Source organism: Sceloporus undulatus, chromosome 4 (assembly GCF_019175285.1).
Source record: "Sceloporus undulatus isolate JIND9_A2432 ecotype Alabama chromosome 4, SceUnd_v1.1, whole genome shotgun sequence".
NCBI classification, from domain to species: domain Eukaryota; kingdom Metazoa; phylum Chordata; class Lepidosauria; order Squamata; family Phrynosomatidae; genus Sceloporus; species Sceloporus undulatus.
Window position 1 is genome coordinate 110,241,046 of NC_056525.1, and position 17,850 is coordinate 110,258,895.

Genomic DNA, 17,850 nt, shown 5'->3' on the forward strand with positions numbered 1-17,850 from the left:
CCTTTTTGAATACCTAGGTGAGAACATGGATGTACTAGCAGTTCTTTGGCACTTCTCCTCAAAGGAATGGCCAGAGGAATCAGGCTTTGAAGGATATGAATAAAACATTTGTGTAGTTTGTTAGGCTGGTTAAAACCAGGCAAAGTTCACACATTGAAGTTAAAAGCTGTAATCACTTTAATGTAGTTGCCATTTTCTTTGCTTTGCCTTATCCTCCTTTTTGACATGTGCACTTTCTTAGTCCCACCTGTGTCTGACCACCTCTCTCATACATCACATAGCCACAATTTACTGTAGTTCCCTCCTCAACCATCCAGCCATTATGGTGAGCATAAATATATGTATTTGCCAGAATTTTGTACATTCTTTGACATTTTTTCCTTTGCTTCATCCTTTACTTTTTTGTTCAATACTGCTAAGTTTTACCCTTGACTTATCCCTGGGTTATATCAAAATCATAATTTTGGCTGCAAAACCTGCCCTTGATTTATACATGAGTCAAGTATATATGGTATATGCACAAATTTTACAAAAAACAATTTACATTTTAGAAATTACATTATAGGTATGCTTTGAATATACCAATGTTTGTCAGTATTTTGTATATCATATATGTGAATATGTCTCCCTCTTCCACAAAATGGTGTGAATAGATAAGAGTTTTACCATTAATTCCTGTTCCAGCTCTGTATTTTTTGCAGCTGCTGTTGTATATGCAACTCTCTTTTCTTCCAACTGTTTTTCAAGGGTAGAAAGTTGAGAAGATTTCCTTGCTATCTATAAAGAACACATACATGTTTCAAATATAGGAAACTATAACTATGCATTTTATATAAATAATGGTGCCTCTTCTCACATTGTAGTTGCATGAATGCCACATATGCCTGGTGGAGACAGCTCAGGACATTAGGGAGGTCAACAGTGTAATTCCAGCTTTCCTGTACTTTACAACTTTTTCTTCATAGTAAAGTGAAATTCACAAGCCCTGCCTTCCCTAGTAATGCACATTTCACATGTGTTTTTAATTAAAATAATCAGCAAGCAGCTCTCATACCTGAAACAAAATCATACATATACACCATTACACAAGGGACAGGACTCTTTGCTACTGTAGTAGATCTAGGTTTGCTGCAGGGTTCATAAACCACTTTGGCTATGCTGATAATTTGGAGAGCCTCCAAGTGAGTTACAGATGGTTGGGAAACACCTTAAGATAAGCAATTCCATGGGAACTATCACAAAAAGAAGCAATATCTCTAAATGAATCATCTAGGAGGCAACTTTCAAGAATGATTACAAAGCCAATTAGGATGCTCTCCCACAGGTTAATCCACTATGCCCTGAGAAGGAGGCCCACCATCATGTCAGTCACACACATTGTTATCATTCAATAACTTTTGATCAGTTGGCTTCTAATTGTGATCTGAAAAGCATGTCCAATGTTGAAAGGGCAATAATTTCATAAATTCTAATTTTTGAAATTAGAATAGATCTCCTGTTTCCACTTACTTCTCTCTCCAACCTACTAGTTTTTGCAGCCTTCTCTAACAGTTCTTCCTGTATTGTTTGAAATTGACTAGTTCTTTGAGTCATGTTGTCTTTTAAAGCAGAGTTCTCCTCCTCAGACTTTTCCAATTTAGCATGTAGTTCATCTAACTGTCTCATTAATTTTTGCTTCTCATTTTCAAATTGTTTACTGATCAGTTCCAGTTGCAGGTATTTACTCTCTGCACAAAAGAAATAGCAAGTTTAGATTGTATCATGATTGTAACTGTTTAGAAATCATGGAGCACATATATTAATATAATTTAAACTTTAAGACTTACTTTAAGTTATGCTACATATTTAAACTAATTTATTAGGCACACCGGGAACTGTAGTGTTGTGAGCTTGGCAAAAAAAAAGGAATAGAAATTTTAGCACATTAATCAAACCTCACCATCATCCTGTTTAAGTACCATAAGTGGTTGTTCTGGTGCTATAGAGGAATTTCCTCATTTCTGACCGACTGCCTCCTGTTGTATGAAGGATTGTTGTATCTTTCCTCAGTCTAATGGCCAAGTACTTGACCATTCAAATTTCCCTTCCTTTGTATTAGAAACAGAGAACTGAGAAGTCCATGTTCTGATTCACTGTTACAAGCCTCAACTTTTATAGTTATTTATGGCATTTGTTCAGACCACCCAACAACATTCAGTATCAAATTAGATGCAAGACTTTAGCTATTCCTTCTTTCTTTCAGACTGTACCTGCCTATGAAAAGACTAGAATTAGGCAATACAAGTATATTTCACTTGAAACTGCATGTCATAGAATGAATTTCCTGTTTCTGGGAATTGTTCTTATTCTGAAATTGTAAGTAGCTGGCGAAATGGCAGTTAGCCATCTTCGCCCATCCCACATTCATCTGAAACACCTTGCAAATAGAGAGCTCAGAACCACATAAGATTGGATGTGTGTGGACAATTCAATCTTTTACTAGACAGGGTATTTTAATTTTAGAAATTTATCTCTCACCTATTATACAACCCTTAAGTTGCTAACAAAAAACCAGAATTAATAACAGCAAACAAATAAATAGATTAAGATCTGTTAACTGAAAAACCATAAAGCAGCGGTAAATTTTAAAAATGGTTCTCGTCCTATTTCACTAAATGCTCCCAAGCAGTGATTCTAGTGGACCATTGTTTGGTCTCATAGCTGTAGGTTAACATGGCTTCTCAGCAAATAAAACTCACTATTGCCCCTTGTTTTTGACATCTATAGCAAGCTCTGGGGGAAACCTGACCCTGTTCCTCCCATTGCCTACAAATACATCTGTGTTTTAGATCATATTTAATACACTCTAAAGCATAGAGGGCCAACATATTAGGCCTTGGGGGGGGGGGAAATTAAACACTTTTGGTACCTGTGTGGCAACAGCAAAAGCCAAGATAGGCATCCTCAATGCAAGACCCATCTAATTTCAATCGGCTCAGTGGATTGTTTTGCAGAAACAGATATTCATGACAGAAGTAACTGCATCATCACCCTGCATACCTGATTGAGTTCCAGCCAGCTTTATTGGTTCAGTTTCTAGACCGTGTACTTTTTGTCCATCATTTCTTTCAGAGATCTCTTGACCTAATTTAGCAGTCATGACTTCTCCTTGAAGTTTCTGAACCTCTGCTTCTTTCATTTTCAGTTTTAATCTAGGAAAAAATAAAAATGATAGAACTGTACATTTCTTTTTTTGTCATGCACAATGCATTTATCTAATCTAAAATAGCTTTTAAATAAATATAATACCTTAGCTCTTCTATCAGGAACCTATTTGATTCACAGCAATTGGCATACAATGCTTCACTAGAATTAGTCGTGGAATGAGAAACCTATGAGTTAAGGAAAAACAGACACAAATGTAAAAATATTGGTTATTGTTCAATGTTAGACTTGCACTGGTAGAATGGTGGAATCCTACTGTAAGAAAATAAGTATATACTCCAGTGTTATGATGGAAAAAATGTATGGTAAGCTGTGTTGTTATGGAAAAGGCGTTTTTATCTGTTCAGATGATGTATTTTGGGTGTAAACCCTTTTTCACAAGGTAATTCTTCTGTTTTTTCTCTTTCTGGTATCATAGTCAGAATTTCCAGTATTAAGTCCTCCAAATTGGTTCTGGAGAGCTAGCAAACTATGCAGAACCTGTTAAGAACAACAACAACAATAACAACAACAATTTTTATCAGGGAGCGGGGAATACTGCAGAAGGCAGGGATAGGAAATAAATTTCTGAATGCCAGCATGATGTTTGATTTATCTCACTAAATTCCTTTGAGTTATCATTTATTGAGAAAAGTTAATTGGCATGATTACATCAACATGAAATCCTATTTGTTTCAAGATTGTTAAGCACACGTTTTCCCACGGAAAATAGCATGAACTAAACCTCTTAACTTTGGCTGCATTGTATTACTGTATAAATTCAAACAAATAGCTAGCACATGTAGGGGTAAAAGTCAGGAAAGCTAAAGTACAGAATGAGCTCAGGCTTGCTAGAGAGGTTAAGAACAATTAAGTTATTTTTTGGTATGTCCATAGCAAAAGGAAGAAGAAGGAAATGGTAGGGCCACTGTGTGGAGAAGATGGCAAAATGCTAACATGGGACAGAGAAAAGGTAGAACTACTTAACACCTACTTTGCCTCAGTCTTCTCACAAAAGGAAAAAGGTGCCTGAGGATAATCAAGCAGAGGACAAAATAGGGGAAATGCAGCACAGAATAAGTAAAGAGGTAGTACAGGAATACCTGGTTCTAAATGAATTTAAATCTCCAGGACCAGATGAACTACAACCAAGAGTATTAAAGGAACTGGCAAATGTAATCTCAGAAGCATTGGCAATCTTTGAGAACTCCTAGAGAAAAGGAGAAGTCCCAGCAGATATTGTCCCTATCTTCAAAAAGAGAAAGAGAATTCCAACAATTATCACCCAGTTAGTCTGACATCAATACCAGGAAAAATTCTAGAGCAGACCATTAAACAGAATCTGTGAACATTTAGAAGGGAATGCCATAATCACAAAAAAGTCAACATGGGTTTCTGAGAAACAAGTCATGCCAGAGTAATCTGATGTCTTTTTTTTGATAAAAGTACCAGCTTGGTAAATGAAGGGAATGGTGTGGATATAGCGTATCTTGATTTCAGTAAGACCTTTGACAAGGTCCCCCATGAGATTTTGGCAAACAAGCTAGTAAAATGTGGGCTAGACAATGCAACTCTTAAATGGATTTGTAACTGGCTGACCCACCACAGGAGAGAATCAAAATTCAAAATGATCGTAATAGATTACAAAGCTGGGCCAAAACTAACAAAATGAATTTCAACGCTGAGAAATGTAAGCTACTGCACTTAGGGCAAAAAAAAAAATGAAATGCATAGATATAGGATGGGGGACACTTAGCTGCCTTAACACGATTACAGGTGAAAAGGATCTAGGAGTCAGAGTAGACCACAAATTGAACATGAATCAACAGTGTGATGTGCCAGATAAAAAAGTCAATGTAATTTTAGACTGCATCAAAGTAGTACAATGCGCCCTTGGCTTATGCGGGGGATCCGTTCCGGACCCCCCTACATAAGTTGAATTCCATGCATGCACCCCGCGTGCTCCCTCCCAGCTTTGAGCGTATGCTCAAAGCTGCGTATGACGCCGGCGCACTGTATAGCATCTAGATTGAGGAAAGTGATAGTGCCACTCTATTCTGCTTTGGTCAGGCCTCACCAGGAATACTGTGTCCAGTTCTGGGCACCACAATTCAAAAAGGATGTTGACAAGCTGGAGCACGTCCAAAGGAGGGTGACTAAAATGGTGAAGAATCTGGAAAGCATACCTTATGAGGAGAGACTTAGGGAGCTAGGTATGTTTAGTCTGGAGAAAAGAAGGTTAAGGGGTGATATGATAGTCCTGTTTACATATTTGGAGGGATGTCATATTGAGGATGAGGCAAGTTTGTTTTATGCTGCTCCAGAGAATAGGACATGGAACAATATATAGTACACAGAGTCTAAGAAAAAGCAGAAACAAGTGGTTATTTTCTTTTGAGTAAACCTTTTGGGAGTCAAAGGGAAGCCTTCCTTAGCAGGAGTGTACAAAATACAACAAAATCCAAAATGCACAAAACAGCAATAGTTTCACTGGACCAACCAAAGTGCACAAAATGGATCATGCAAGCTTTTGAAGTTCCACTGGCTTCTCCATCAGGCAAAGATATTTAAAATCATACAGGTAGGGCCAGCTCTAGGTATTTGGCCACCCTAGGCGAGAAATATTTTGACACCCCCTGTCACCCCTCATAATTATTTTCATCCCTTAATTTCCACTGTTTTGTTTGTTAAACCTAAACATGACATAAAACTTAGGTTCCAATCTCTCATCATAGTACTGACAATTAGTCAAAAAGCCACATAGGTTTCTACAGTTTAAAGACTTTTTTTTATTGCTGTTACATTTGGAATGGAGTTTCAATAAAAAACAAAGAAACACGGGAAAATAGTGTTTTTAATGCTGCCCCTAAATTTTGCCGCCCTAGGCTGCTGCCTAGTTTGCCTATATGGATGAGCCGGCCCTGCATACAGGAGAAGAAAGCTGACCATGTCAGAATCACAGGCCTATATTTTGTCTCAGATGTTACTTCTGTTGTCAGTTAAAGTGGTCTGGAGGATCTCAATGCAGGCAGAGGCTACTCTTCTTTTTGGTCATGGATCTCAAGGGAAGTTACTCTTCTGTTGCTAATGAAGCAGAAATTTTAATCTATGCCTTTTATTTCCTTGTGTCCCTAGTCCCCTGACATTCAAAAAGGGGAGTGGCCTCTACCTGCCTTGCGATCCCTGCAGAACATCTTGACTGACAACAGAAGTAACATCTGAGACAAAATGTAGTTCTAACATTGTCACTTTTCTTCTCCTGTATGATTTTTAACATCTTTGCTGGATGAAGAACTTGGTGGAGCTTCAAAAGCTTGCCAAATGTATTTTGTATATTTTGGTTGGCCAATAAAGGTATTTGTAGATTTTGTTGTATACTCATCCCTCTGTATTTGTGGCTTTGATATTTGCGGATCTGATTATTTACAGACTTGATTAATATGTTCTCTCTAGGAATATCTAGGTCCTCCGGTGCAACTCTATGGTCAACTAACTAAAAGTCACACCGAAAGACCTGTAGCTCCTCCAGTGCAGTTCTATGGTCAGTGTCTGTCAGACATTGACCACAGCGTTGCCCTGGAGGACCAAGAGATTCCTAGAGAGGTGTCCTCTCAGGTAAAAGCATGGTGTTTTTGTTATTTGCGGTTTTTCCATATTCACAGGTCTTGTGCCCCCAACCCTAGCGAATATGGAGGGACAGGTATATTGTGCTCCATGGCCCAACCAGCTACCCTGAATATGTTTCCTAAAATGTCAAAAGTAACCCCCATTGCTACTACCTGGAGCAGTTTGTTCTTGACAACAGTGAATGATTAGTTTCTTAGAATGTATAACCGACAAAGTGAAAGTGGCATCACAATTCCCAACTGAAAGCATTTTCTTCATAGAAATGCTGCAATGCTTGAAATGAAGTCTTGGTACTCATGTAGCTATTCTTGGATATGCAAGATTGTGGATTGCTCCTTTGTACCATCCCTCCTCTGCACCACCCAGAGAATAACCCTTAAGTGAACAATTTATTGAGCGCTGTTTTAGTACAAGTTGCAATGAAACAGACAAGATACCCTAGACTGGAGTGTATTTCAAAATAGTACACTCTACTCAGCATTAATAGTAGAGGTGGAAACAATTGTACTGCTTTTCTGAAGAGAAAATTTTTAAAGCATCTTTGTTTAAGCAACTCCAACAATCGCCTTCCAAGGCTGAAGGCCTCTTCAAACTGGCAATGCATACCATATAAAGGGGCTGCCCTTCAAAGCCCTTTTTGACATTCCATTGTGCATGAAAAAACACTTCCCTTGTGTGCAGAGAGTTTGAATAGTATCCACTATACATTTAATCTGCCGTCCGTGCAAAAATTTAAAAGAGGTTACTGTACCTCTTTTGATGAGCCCTGAGACAACTGGGAAATAATATTTTCTAAGGTCTTAAGTTCAATTTTTGAATTCTCAATTTCTTGACTGTATGACTTAAGATGATCCTGTTGCTCTGCAATAAGTTCTTTCAATTCAGCATTTTCATTTATAAGGGCACTTTTCTCTTCAAGTATTCTCTCTTGGTCCTGAAGTCTACTTTCAAGCATCTGGATCTTCTGCTGGGAATGCTTCAGTAGCAATTCTATTTCAGAACTTTTGGTTTCTACACACATTAGGTTTTCCTTTCCAATACAATTCTCTTCCATTAATTGTCTAAACAAATACAAAACAAAACGAGAAAGATTCAGCTAAAATATTTGTAGTATGAAATATTTCATTTGTAACATTCCCTCTTCTGTGATCGAAAGAACCTTATGCACTGATGGTTTCACTCTTGAATTCACTCAGAGTGGTCTGAAAATTGGACTGTATAACTAGAGACAACCTCAAACAACATAAAACAGCCTCTTCTCCTAAATCCTGCCTTTCTTCAGAATCAGTAAATATAAAATAAACATTGGTTCTACATGTGAAAACTGGTACAACTTTTTAAAAAAGACTCCAAACTATGAAACAAGTTAAAACCTAGGATTCCTATGACTCTACCTATGCTGCTTTTCATCAAGAAAAAAAGGTGACAACATAAATCTTGAGTGAATAATTTAAAGAAATGAGAAAAACAATTTATTTTTTGTTTTATTTAATATTTCACTTTCTTCCAGAATGTGATTCAAAGTGGCTTACAGCCATTTAAAAAAACAACAACAGTACAACTGAAAAACTATTTACTGTATATATTTATGTATAAGTCTAGAAATTTTAGTCAAAAAATTGACCCCCAAAACCTGAGTTGGCTTATCCATAGGTCAATATAAGTACTGTACTTTAACTCTTATAAAACAAAGGCACCATCACCTGGTGAAAGGCAAAAGCATAATTTGTCCTTGAAGCATTGACCTTCCTCTGCTCTCTCATCCATCCAGCCTTTAGTGTGAGCACAAACAGTTATGCCTACTGGAATTTTGTAAGTTCTTTGGCACTGTTTTCCTTGCTTCATCATTTAGATCCTTTCATACATGCACCTAAGTTTTATTCTTGACCTAACCACAGGTCATATCAAAATCCATAATTTTGGCCCCAAAACCTACCCTCCACTTATACATGAGGTCAACTTATAGTTGAGTATATGGTAATACAAAGTTAAACAACAATTAAACCCAAGCTCTATTTAAGAAACACAAGTTCAATCACATTTAAAATATAGTAAAAAAGAAACACAACTTCCCTTGAAAAGCTCTATCTGTGAAGCCAAAGGTTTTCATGGCCAACATCCATTTTTTTTTTTGTGGGTTTTTTGGGGTATGAGGCTAGAAGAGTTTCTAGAAAAGTTTGTGCCTGGCATTTTGCCAGCAGCTGTGGCTGGCATCTTTAAAGTAAACTTGCCCCTTTACTTCTCTGAAGATGCCAGCCACAGCTGCTTGCAAAACGTCAGAAATAAATGCTTCTAGAACTCAGCCTCATAGCCCGGAAAGACCCACAGAACACTATAAAAGCTCCATCTATTGCAACATATTAAAAACCAAATACTTCCCTAAATAAACTGGTCATTATCTGCGGGCAGAAGGACAGCAAGGAGGGGGCCAACTGGACCTCTCAGGGAAGAGAGTTCTATAACTTGGGAGCAGCCATGGAGAAGGCTCTTTTCTGTGTCTTCACCAAATGTGCATGTATTGAAACCTCTTAATTCCAGAAGTTAATACTTCCCTCAGCAATTTTAAACTAGAAAAACGGTCTTAATCAGAGAATCCTACTTTAAATACTGAAACTCATGGCACATTTTAAAATGTATTCTTTCCTTCCTTCCTTTTCACAACTGGTCATTAAAAAGTTGTTTTGTTTTCTTTAAGGAGACAGGTTACTTTTGTTTGCTTCTGTACTTTATTAAGTCACATAATTTGTTATTTAAATTCCTAAATCTGGATTTTTTTTACAACAAGACAATTAAAACAGATTCGAATGGTACACTAGTAAAAGAAGAAAACTGGGAATTGATTCAGCTAGGAAACACATACTAACTCTGACTATTAGACAACACAGCCAGAGGGTTATGCCATCCTGCAGCAAAATAGATTCCCTCCCACCATTTGTGATGAGGCAAGGAAATCTTTTATCCCTCAAATCAATCACATTACCGTTTAGCTGCTGGGTCAGCTCTAACATAAATTGAACTAGCTATACAGTCATGTTCATTAACCACTAACCTAATGTCAGAGGGTTATACTGTTATAATTATACTGTTTTAGAACAACTTGTAAAATGATTGAATAGTAATGTTTTCCACTAGGAAATGTACATGTGCAAATACCTCATTTGTTCCTTCAGATTTTCAACCTCACTTCTATAGCTATCACATTTTGCTTGTAGTTTTTCCTTTTCTTTCACACAGTTCATTAAATTTCTTTCTAAAAATTGTTCTTCCATTTGAACCTAAATTTTAAAAGAAAATTTACAACAATAACTCATCTGGTGTTAATTAGACAAATAAGTTAAGGTTAATCCTGCTTTGAGCAAGCCATTACCATGTTCTTGCATGGGGCGGCGGTGGGAGTGGGGGGGATCTCCACTCTTATGGGAGGGGTGTAAGTGTTTAGTCCCCAATGTTCCAATACTTGTCCCTTTACTTGTCCATTCCTAGAACTAGAACTGGCATATTGGTGTACAAAATTCTAGAGACCTGTGTGTGCGCGCATGCATGTGAATGCATGCACATGCCTACACCAAGATAAATAAACCAGTAAGTTCACCTCTTCACAGTACCCTCCAGGACTGACTACATCCAAATAGAAGATAAGCAGCATACCTGCATTAGCACAAACTGTAGGCTATCAAAAAGGGCTCAGGTATATGTCTGAGGAATACATCTGAGCTTTTTTTAATAGCTCTTAAACCTCACTGTATTCCTGAAGCTTAAGTACTAGCAACAAAGCTGTTGAGGAAGTAAGGGGACCTTGCAAGCTCCGGGAAACCATTCAGTGTTAGAAAGCATTTGGCCTCTTTTACTCTTTTTTGTGGGATAACTTTTTAGGCCTCAAGGTGGTGTACAATAGGTTTTTTTTACATAAAATTACAAATTCACAATTTGGATTTGAAGCCTGTTCCACCAAAACAAGCAGTCCTGAAAGGCCTGCTGAAATAAAAAAGGTTTTCAGCTGTTTACAGAAACAGCATGGAGGGTGACAATCTAACTTCTTTTGGGTGGGAGTTCCAGAGCTTGGGATGACCACTGAGAAGGTTTTTCTTCTTAGCCATGTTAACATACAGTTTTAAAACATTTAATCCCAGTTAACTAGCTGTGTAATTCCTGTATGTAACAGATTCAAATAAGCACGTACTGTACAGATGTGCACTCTTTCATTCTGGTACGACTGAAGGGATACATTTTGCCAGTATTGCTATCTGCAATACAGTTCATGCTATGTTAACAGCCACGTGGCTGTTAACATAAGCAGTTTATGTTCCCCCTTGGTACAAAGTGGGCAAAGTCTCCACTCAGTACTGCCAGGTATTGTTGGATTGCAACTGAGTCCCAGTCCTGGGAAAAGAGCAGGATACAAATAAATATAATAATAATAAACTGTCTTCAGTCCCAGACAGCATAGCCATCTGTGCTGTATGGCAGGAGCTGAACTCCAAGAAAATCTAGAGAGCTGCATTTTGCCCACACTGTACTAGAAGAATATTCCTGCTAGTACTCTCACTTTCAGCAGCAATACATGACTCCACAGATCCAGTTATATAACATTCTGTTACAATGATAAACTTTCTGAAGCCATAACTTACCTTTTCCAGCTTATCAGTTATTTTCTCTTTGTATTTTTTAAAAGTTCTTGTGAGCTCCTCAGCATTATACAGAGCTTCATTTCTTTGCTGTTCAGTTCTTTAAGTGAAAGAAGTAACTCAATTTTAAATGAGCCAAGTAAGGTAACCATGTCATTATTCACACAAAGCAATGTGCTAAATAAATTGGAATTGAACAAATGATAACAGAGGTTGGTTTTTAGCATTCCAGTTCTTTCAGTCATATATCAATAAAAAAAATTGTAATGACATTTACAAATGCAAACATCTGAATGTACATACTATTCCATGGGATTATTAAAGGTGAAAATTAGCCTGGAGTGAGAATTTCCTGTATAGCAGAGGTATTATGAATAGGGTGTGAACCACAACAGCATTCTCTCATCTAGTGCTTAGATTACAAATACAGTTTTCTGGCGTATAAGACTACTTTTTAACCCAGGAAAATCTTCTCAAAACTCGGGGGTCGTCTTATACGCCGGGTGCCATCTTATAGGGCAGGTGCTGAAACTTCTGAGCTGGAATGGAGACTCTGCGCTCGCCGCATATGATGGGGGGAGCTCAAAAATGGCCGCGGCCGCATCCCCACCATATGCAACGATCGTATGAAAGCAGCTACTGCTTTGATAGTACTGGAGACAGGGAGGGCTGGGCAGGCAGGGAGAGCTGACCAATCCAAGCAGGCTTTGTATACAACAAGGTTTCCTGCTAATTAAAATTACCATATTGAAATCAAATCTGATGTTTTTTAAATTTTTATTTGGTGTGCGTTGGAAGAGGGGTAGTCTTATACGGTGAATATATCCCAAACACTATATTTTAACTGGAAAAGTTGGGGGTCGTCTTATACTCCCAGTCGTCTTATACGCCGGAAAAGTAAGTTTGACTAACTAAAACACCATCATACAATCAACAGACCAAGTGCATTTTAATTTTTTATTCATTTATTTTTCAAAGCAGTTAATGATTCAATGTTGTTTTTATTGTTGTAATCCCACCTTGATCCGCAGGAAGAGGCGGGAAATATAAATAATAATAATAATAATTATTATTATTATTCATAAACACTGAATCATTAACTGCCTTGAAAACAGATCAGATACCTATACATCTGAAGTATCTGGAGTTACTATTCCCCCTCCAAAACCTGCAAAGCACCCAGAAGCTGCTCTGAGACTCCCTAAGGCCTGAAGCCCTGGCAAAAGGAGAAGATTTAATCCACTCCTGCCAGTGGCTTGTTTGGGACTGCCGCCGAGGCCTGCTTTGGGAGTGGCCCATCTGGTTGCCACAGTTCCAGAGCAATCACAGCCATCTGCTTTAGCCCTATCAATGTATCAGAGAAATCATGGCTGTGATTTTCAATATGTCTTTATGTAGTTTTTATCTGTTCTAAAAGCAACATAATCTGATTATTTAAATATATATCTATTATGGTATGGAACCAATCATGCCAGTCACTTTTCATTTTGATTTTCAAAAATCTGGGTAACCTCTGAAAGAAAATGGCAGGTTTTGTTAAAAAAAATGATACACTTTAAAACAGATATATACTGTCAAGCATTCAGAGCAAAATCAAAATCACCTCTTTCCTTGTTTGATTCGTTCAATAAAATCCAGTTTCATTTGTATATATTGCTCTTTTAGTTTCTTCAAAGAACATTCTTTTTCCATTACCATTTTCTGACTTTGCTGTAATTTATCTTCTGTATCTCTAAAACCAAATCAGAGAAACACATCACATACAGTTTCATTGCAAAAATACCTAATTAAGGTCATTAAATAGTAGAAAGCAGTTTTTCCTATACATTTGTATAGTATACATTTACTATACAGTATGGTCAGCCTGAAAGAACATACAGTACAGATGTGCAATGATTTTCTTCAACAGTAATGGCAGAATAGCACTAATGTACAGCCTGTCCCTTTGAAAGTACAGCCTCTTCCTTTGCACCAGCCAATAACAATCTACAAGTGATGCTCTATAGTGTTGATCTGATCAGGCTTCTGGACTTTTGTTGTTGTTAAGAATAATTAAATGAAAGATTTTGTGTAATGGTTCCTTTGATCAAATGGCATATTATTTATTATTTATTTAAAGCAGTTCTCTATTTTCTCCCAGCCCAAGAGGGACCCTGACGTGATAAAAAAAAACAATTAAATAATAGAAAGATTAAAACATTTCTAAGGATCTTATCACATTAGAGGAATCCTGCTAAGAAACAGGATTTAAAGTAAATTTAAAGTAGAAAAAACCCACAAATGAGGGAGGTTTATTACACCTCCCTCATTTGTGGGTTTTTTTCTCCTTTAAATTTACTTTAAATCCTGTTTCTTAGCAGTTTCTGCAAAACTGAAATAATGCGAAAACAAAGCAAATATAAAGGGGACAAAAACAACAGCTTTTTACTTTTGGGTAGTTCCTAAAGTAAAAAGCTGTCGTTTTTGTTCCCTTTACATTCACTTTATTTTCGCATTATTTGACCATATCTGCAATAGCATAAGCACTTATTGCTACAGGGAAAGCAATTTGGCCAGATTCAACTTTCACACTTTCTGTCCTATCCTCATTATGGAGGGTAATGAATGAGACAAGTGAGCAAGAGTGTTCAGCATTTTCACAGACATATTGAGATATTATATTCAAATAAAAGTTGCTTTGGAACAGGCTTATTGCTTTGCCATGGTAAGCGTAAGAACTGTGTGTGCATGTGAGATCAAAGTGAGATTTCCCCCAATAATGGAAGTCAAAAAGAAACTTAAAAAGCCAAAGGGTTCACTACTTCAGAATGTTGTCCTTGGCTTGAACCTGTGCTTCCAAACTTGCCATCTGTTCTTCCCACGCTGGAAAGCTGACTGAGCATGTACTCAAACCAGATTCAAGGAAAGACACCTGGGGAAATGAATAAAATAGGAAGAGTATATTTTTAAAGCTTTGATTGTCTTCTATTAAAATGGCCATACAGATTCACACATAGTTGTTTGATCAGGAACTCCTACTTCCCTTCTTAGTTCCTAATAAGCAATCTTTGCTATGATGCATTTGTTTTTTTAATTGACACTGGAGCCAATTATTAAAGTTAAGACTGTTGAATTACATTTAACGGATCACAATGGCATGTATTCTGTTCTGAATATTTCTTCTGTGTTTTCTTCTCACTTCATATAAGGTGATCAAATTATTATAATAATTATTTACGCAGTTCCAGAATTGTACTTTTGCTGCGATGTCTGACACTGATTTGGTCCCCATCCCCACCACCATTTCCTTCTCCTTTTGTGTCGTGTCTTTTTAGATTGTAAGCCTGAGGGCAGGGAACCGTCCAATTAAAAAGATTGTATGTACAGCGCTGTGTAAATTTACAGCGCTATATAAATAAAGCGTAATAATAATAATAATAATAATAATAATAATAATAATAGTTCAAGATGTCTTTGGGGTGAGTGTGTGTGAGAGAGACAGAAAGAAAGAAAAAATGTCAAACAAGAGAAAACTAGACATTTTTACAATTCTTTTCCAAAACAGAGACTTGTTGAGGTAAACAGTGTAGTATTAAAATCAGTAAAACAGTATGCCTTGAAACATATGCATGTTATTAAGATACCTACTCGTGCTTTAGTCTGGTTCAGTTCAAAGTTTACAGTTTCAACTAAAGTCATTAAATCATGATTCTGTGAAGTCAACAGCGCATTCTTTTCCCGGACTACAACCAGTTTTTCCCTTAGTAGTTCATTTTCTTCTTCCATGCTTTTGTCAAAAGAGAGTGAATAACACTAGAAGACAATATACAGTATTAAGCAAGTTGTTTCTCTTACTTTTTAAATGATCAATAATGCCATAAGTTCTTAAGTCCACTGTGTGAGAAACAAATAAGTGTAGATCAAAGTTCCTTACTTGGTTCCTTGGAGAATCCATGTCACGAAAAGAGACTTTATTCCCAGTATTATGAGCTGAACAATTATTTAATTCACTAGGATCAGTGAGGTCTTCCATTGTCAACATCTCAAGCTCTCCATCATAAGTGCTGATGTCTGAATTATGTAAATTTGTACTAGAAGAAAAATATATAAGCATTTTCCCTTCGTTTGCAACCATTATATGAAATATTTTGACACAAACAATACAATTTACAGCAAACATGTTACCAAATAAGCACAATTAGTTCTATCTTTGCATATCCACTTACCTATCAAGCTCTTCTCCCAGGTTTTGTAAATTCCTTTCCGTCTTTCTTAGTTGCTTCCTTAATGAAACGACGTTTGCAAGTAAATACTCTTCATCATCCATATGATGATCCATATGTTAGGTTCCATTGATATTATACATTTGTCTCAAATAAATTGTAACTAAGGGAGCAATAACAAAAAACAACATTCAATTGAAGATAAGAGCTGTTTAAAAACGGTGATTGTTTTAACGTCCATTTTTACGACCTCCACGAAGTTCAAGAACATGAGTTCCAGTTCCCTTTGCTATTTTTCCCCCTGGTATTAATAGTCGACACGAACTAGATTCATTTATAACTACTCTTTCAAACAAACTTCAAACAGTTGTTACAGATGTTAGGTTTACTAAGGAACTGTGCTTTTTGCCAGTGCGTCCATAATGCATAACCATGGTCAACATTAAAAGACATTGGGCACACATTTACTGGGCTAATTCGTAAAGTATGATGTATAGGAATTTAGCACAGGGCCGCTGCGCATTTAAATGTTGACACCAATGCCGCTGCAATGTAAAATGGTTCTACTGGGCCAGCTCCAGATTTCAATGCTGCTTTTTGCTCTTCGGAAAAGGGATCCCCATTTAAAATACAAATAGCCATGCCAGCTGCGTTCTGGAAGCCGTAGCGCAGAATACTCTCCTATGGGCTGGAAAACCGTGACCTAAAAAACCAAGCTTGGTGTCGTATTTTACAAATAACCAAATTTATAGCTTTTTGTGGGTTTTGGGGGCCACACAGCCAGGATGTAGAAGAGTTTATTCCCGACGTTTCGCCAGCATCTGTGGCCGGCATCTTCAGAGAAGGCCATCTTCAGAGAATAACCAAATTCTTCCTATTGGGACCCCTCTTTATTATTATTATTATTAAGCTTCATTTATAACGCACTGTAAGTTTACGCAGCGCTGCACACACAATCAATTAAACATAAAATAAAAATGAAACAAACCCAACAATGGCATAATACATATAATGCGTATTGACATTCAAACAATAAAATACAGCAAACGACAAGTTAAAATTACAGTGTTTTTGAAACCGTTGCCCCCACCCACCCCACCTGTCACAGCGTAAAAAGGTGAAGCAGAAATGGCATGCTATATGTATTATGAGAGGCAAGAGGAGGCAGAAGCCCCGTTGACACAGAGCAGCAAAACTGGCAAGGAGTCTTATATATCTAAGTCAAAAACTTAGGGCTAATGTCATATAACACATCTGATATCTTCAAGTTAAAGACTTGTGTCTAATATAATATATCTTATGTGGCTAAGTTAAGGAGTTATGTCTAATATATGACAGTATAATATCTTATATATCTAAGCTAAAGACTTAGGTATGCAAGACCTAAGTTAAAGATCTATGTCTAATAGATAATATGTCTTATACTGTATCTTTAAGTTGAAGACTTAGGGCCAATATAATATAACATACCATATAGCTAAGTTAAAGACATAGGTCTAATATAGTATAGTATAGTACTGTATGTCCTATATATCTAAGGTCTAAGGTCTAATCTAATCCAATATATCTTATATATCTAAGTTAAGGGTTTAGGGCTCATGTAGTCATATAATGGAGTACAGTGTGTGTCTTAAATGCCTAAGTCAAAGAGTAAGAATGTAGGACGCGTCCGGGAAAAGGAGGGCATGGAGAACCCGCCTTTGGGCGGCGCGGGCGGCTCCCGTTGCTTAGCAACGCCACGCCACGCCCCCTCCCTCCCTCCCTGAAGCCCACCCACCGCCATTTTACAAACCCAATTTAGTGGGGGGGGGGGGCTGTATTATTACTATCATTATCATCAACCCTGGAAGTAGAGCTTTGACTGTGGGACCTATGGCCCTGGAGAAGAGAGCTGGAGTCCCACAGCAGGGCCACTGAAGCCCACTGGGGCCCTTGGGCAGCCACACTCTCTCAGCCCCACAGGGCCACTTCTTACCCTGCCTCAGGGGCCATCTCTATGCCCCTCCTCCCGGACCCTTCGGTTTCACCAATCTTGGCCTCTAAGCGACCCGTCCTTGCAGCGTTCGAACTGCGCGGGCCGCTAGGAATCGCCGTTGCTGAGTGGCGGCGGAGGCGGCGGTTAAAGAGAAGCGAACGCCCAACCGCCCTCCTCTCCGCTGGCCACTTGGGAGTCGTAGTTTCCTCCGCCACATTCCCCTTCAGGGAGGACGCGC

General features: G+C 37.8%; 1 protein-coding gene across 2 annotated transcripts in view; it reads right to left on the reverse strand.

The window, feature by feature from the left end:
- CCDC18 (coiled-coil domain containing 18) overlaps positions 1–17,792 on the reverse strand; it is a 46,474-nt gene extending 28,682 nt beyond the window's left edge. Inside the window, exons 1-13 of one of the 2 annotated variants that reach the window (XM_042462884.1) lie at positions 17,613–17,792; positions 15,641–15,800; positions 15,349–15,505; positions 15,063–15,227; positions 14,237–14,346; positions 13,039–13,167; positions 11,439–11,535; positions 9,964–10,085; positions 7,562–7,871; positions 3,289–3,371; positions 3,040–3,191; positions 1,510–1,727; positions 667–777 (exon numbers count right to left, since the gene is read on the reverse strand). In XM_042462884.1, coding sequence (XP_042318818.1) covers positions 667–777; positions 1,510–1,727; positions 3,040–3,191; positions 3,289–3,371; positions 7,562–7,871; positions 9,964–10,085; positions 11,439–11,535; positions 13,039–13,167; positions 14,237–14,346; positions 15,063–15,227; positions 15,349–15,505; positions 15,641–15,753 — 1,767 coding nt within the window. In that variant the 5' untranslated portion in view covers positions 15,754–15,800; positions 17,613–17,792. Of the gene's footprint in view, positions 1–666; positions 778–1,509; positions 1,728–3,039; positions 3,192–3,288; positions 3,372–7,561; positions 7,872–9,963; positions 10,086–11,438; positions 11,536–13,038; positions 13,168–14,233; positions 14,347–15,062; positions 15,228–15,348; positions 15,506–15,640; positions 15,801–17,612 lie in introns of those variants that run through there. The other variant, XM_042462885.1, reaches the window with a different exon arrangement.
- Between the last annotated feature and the right edge of the window lie 58 nt (positions 17,793–17,850).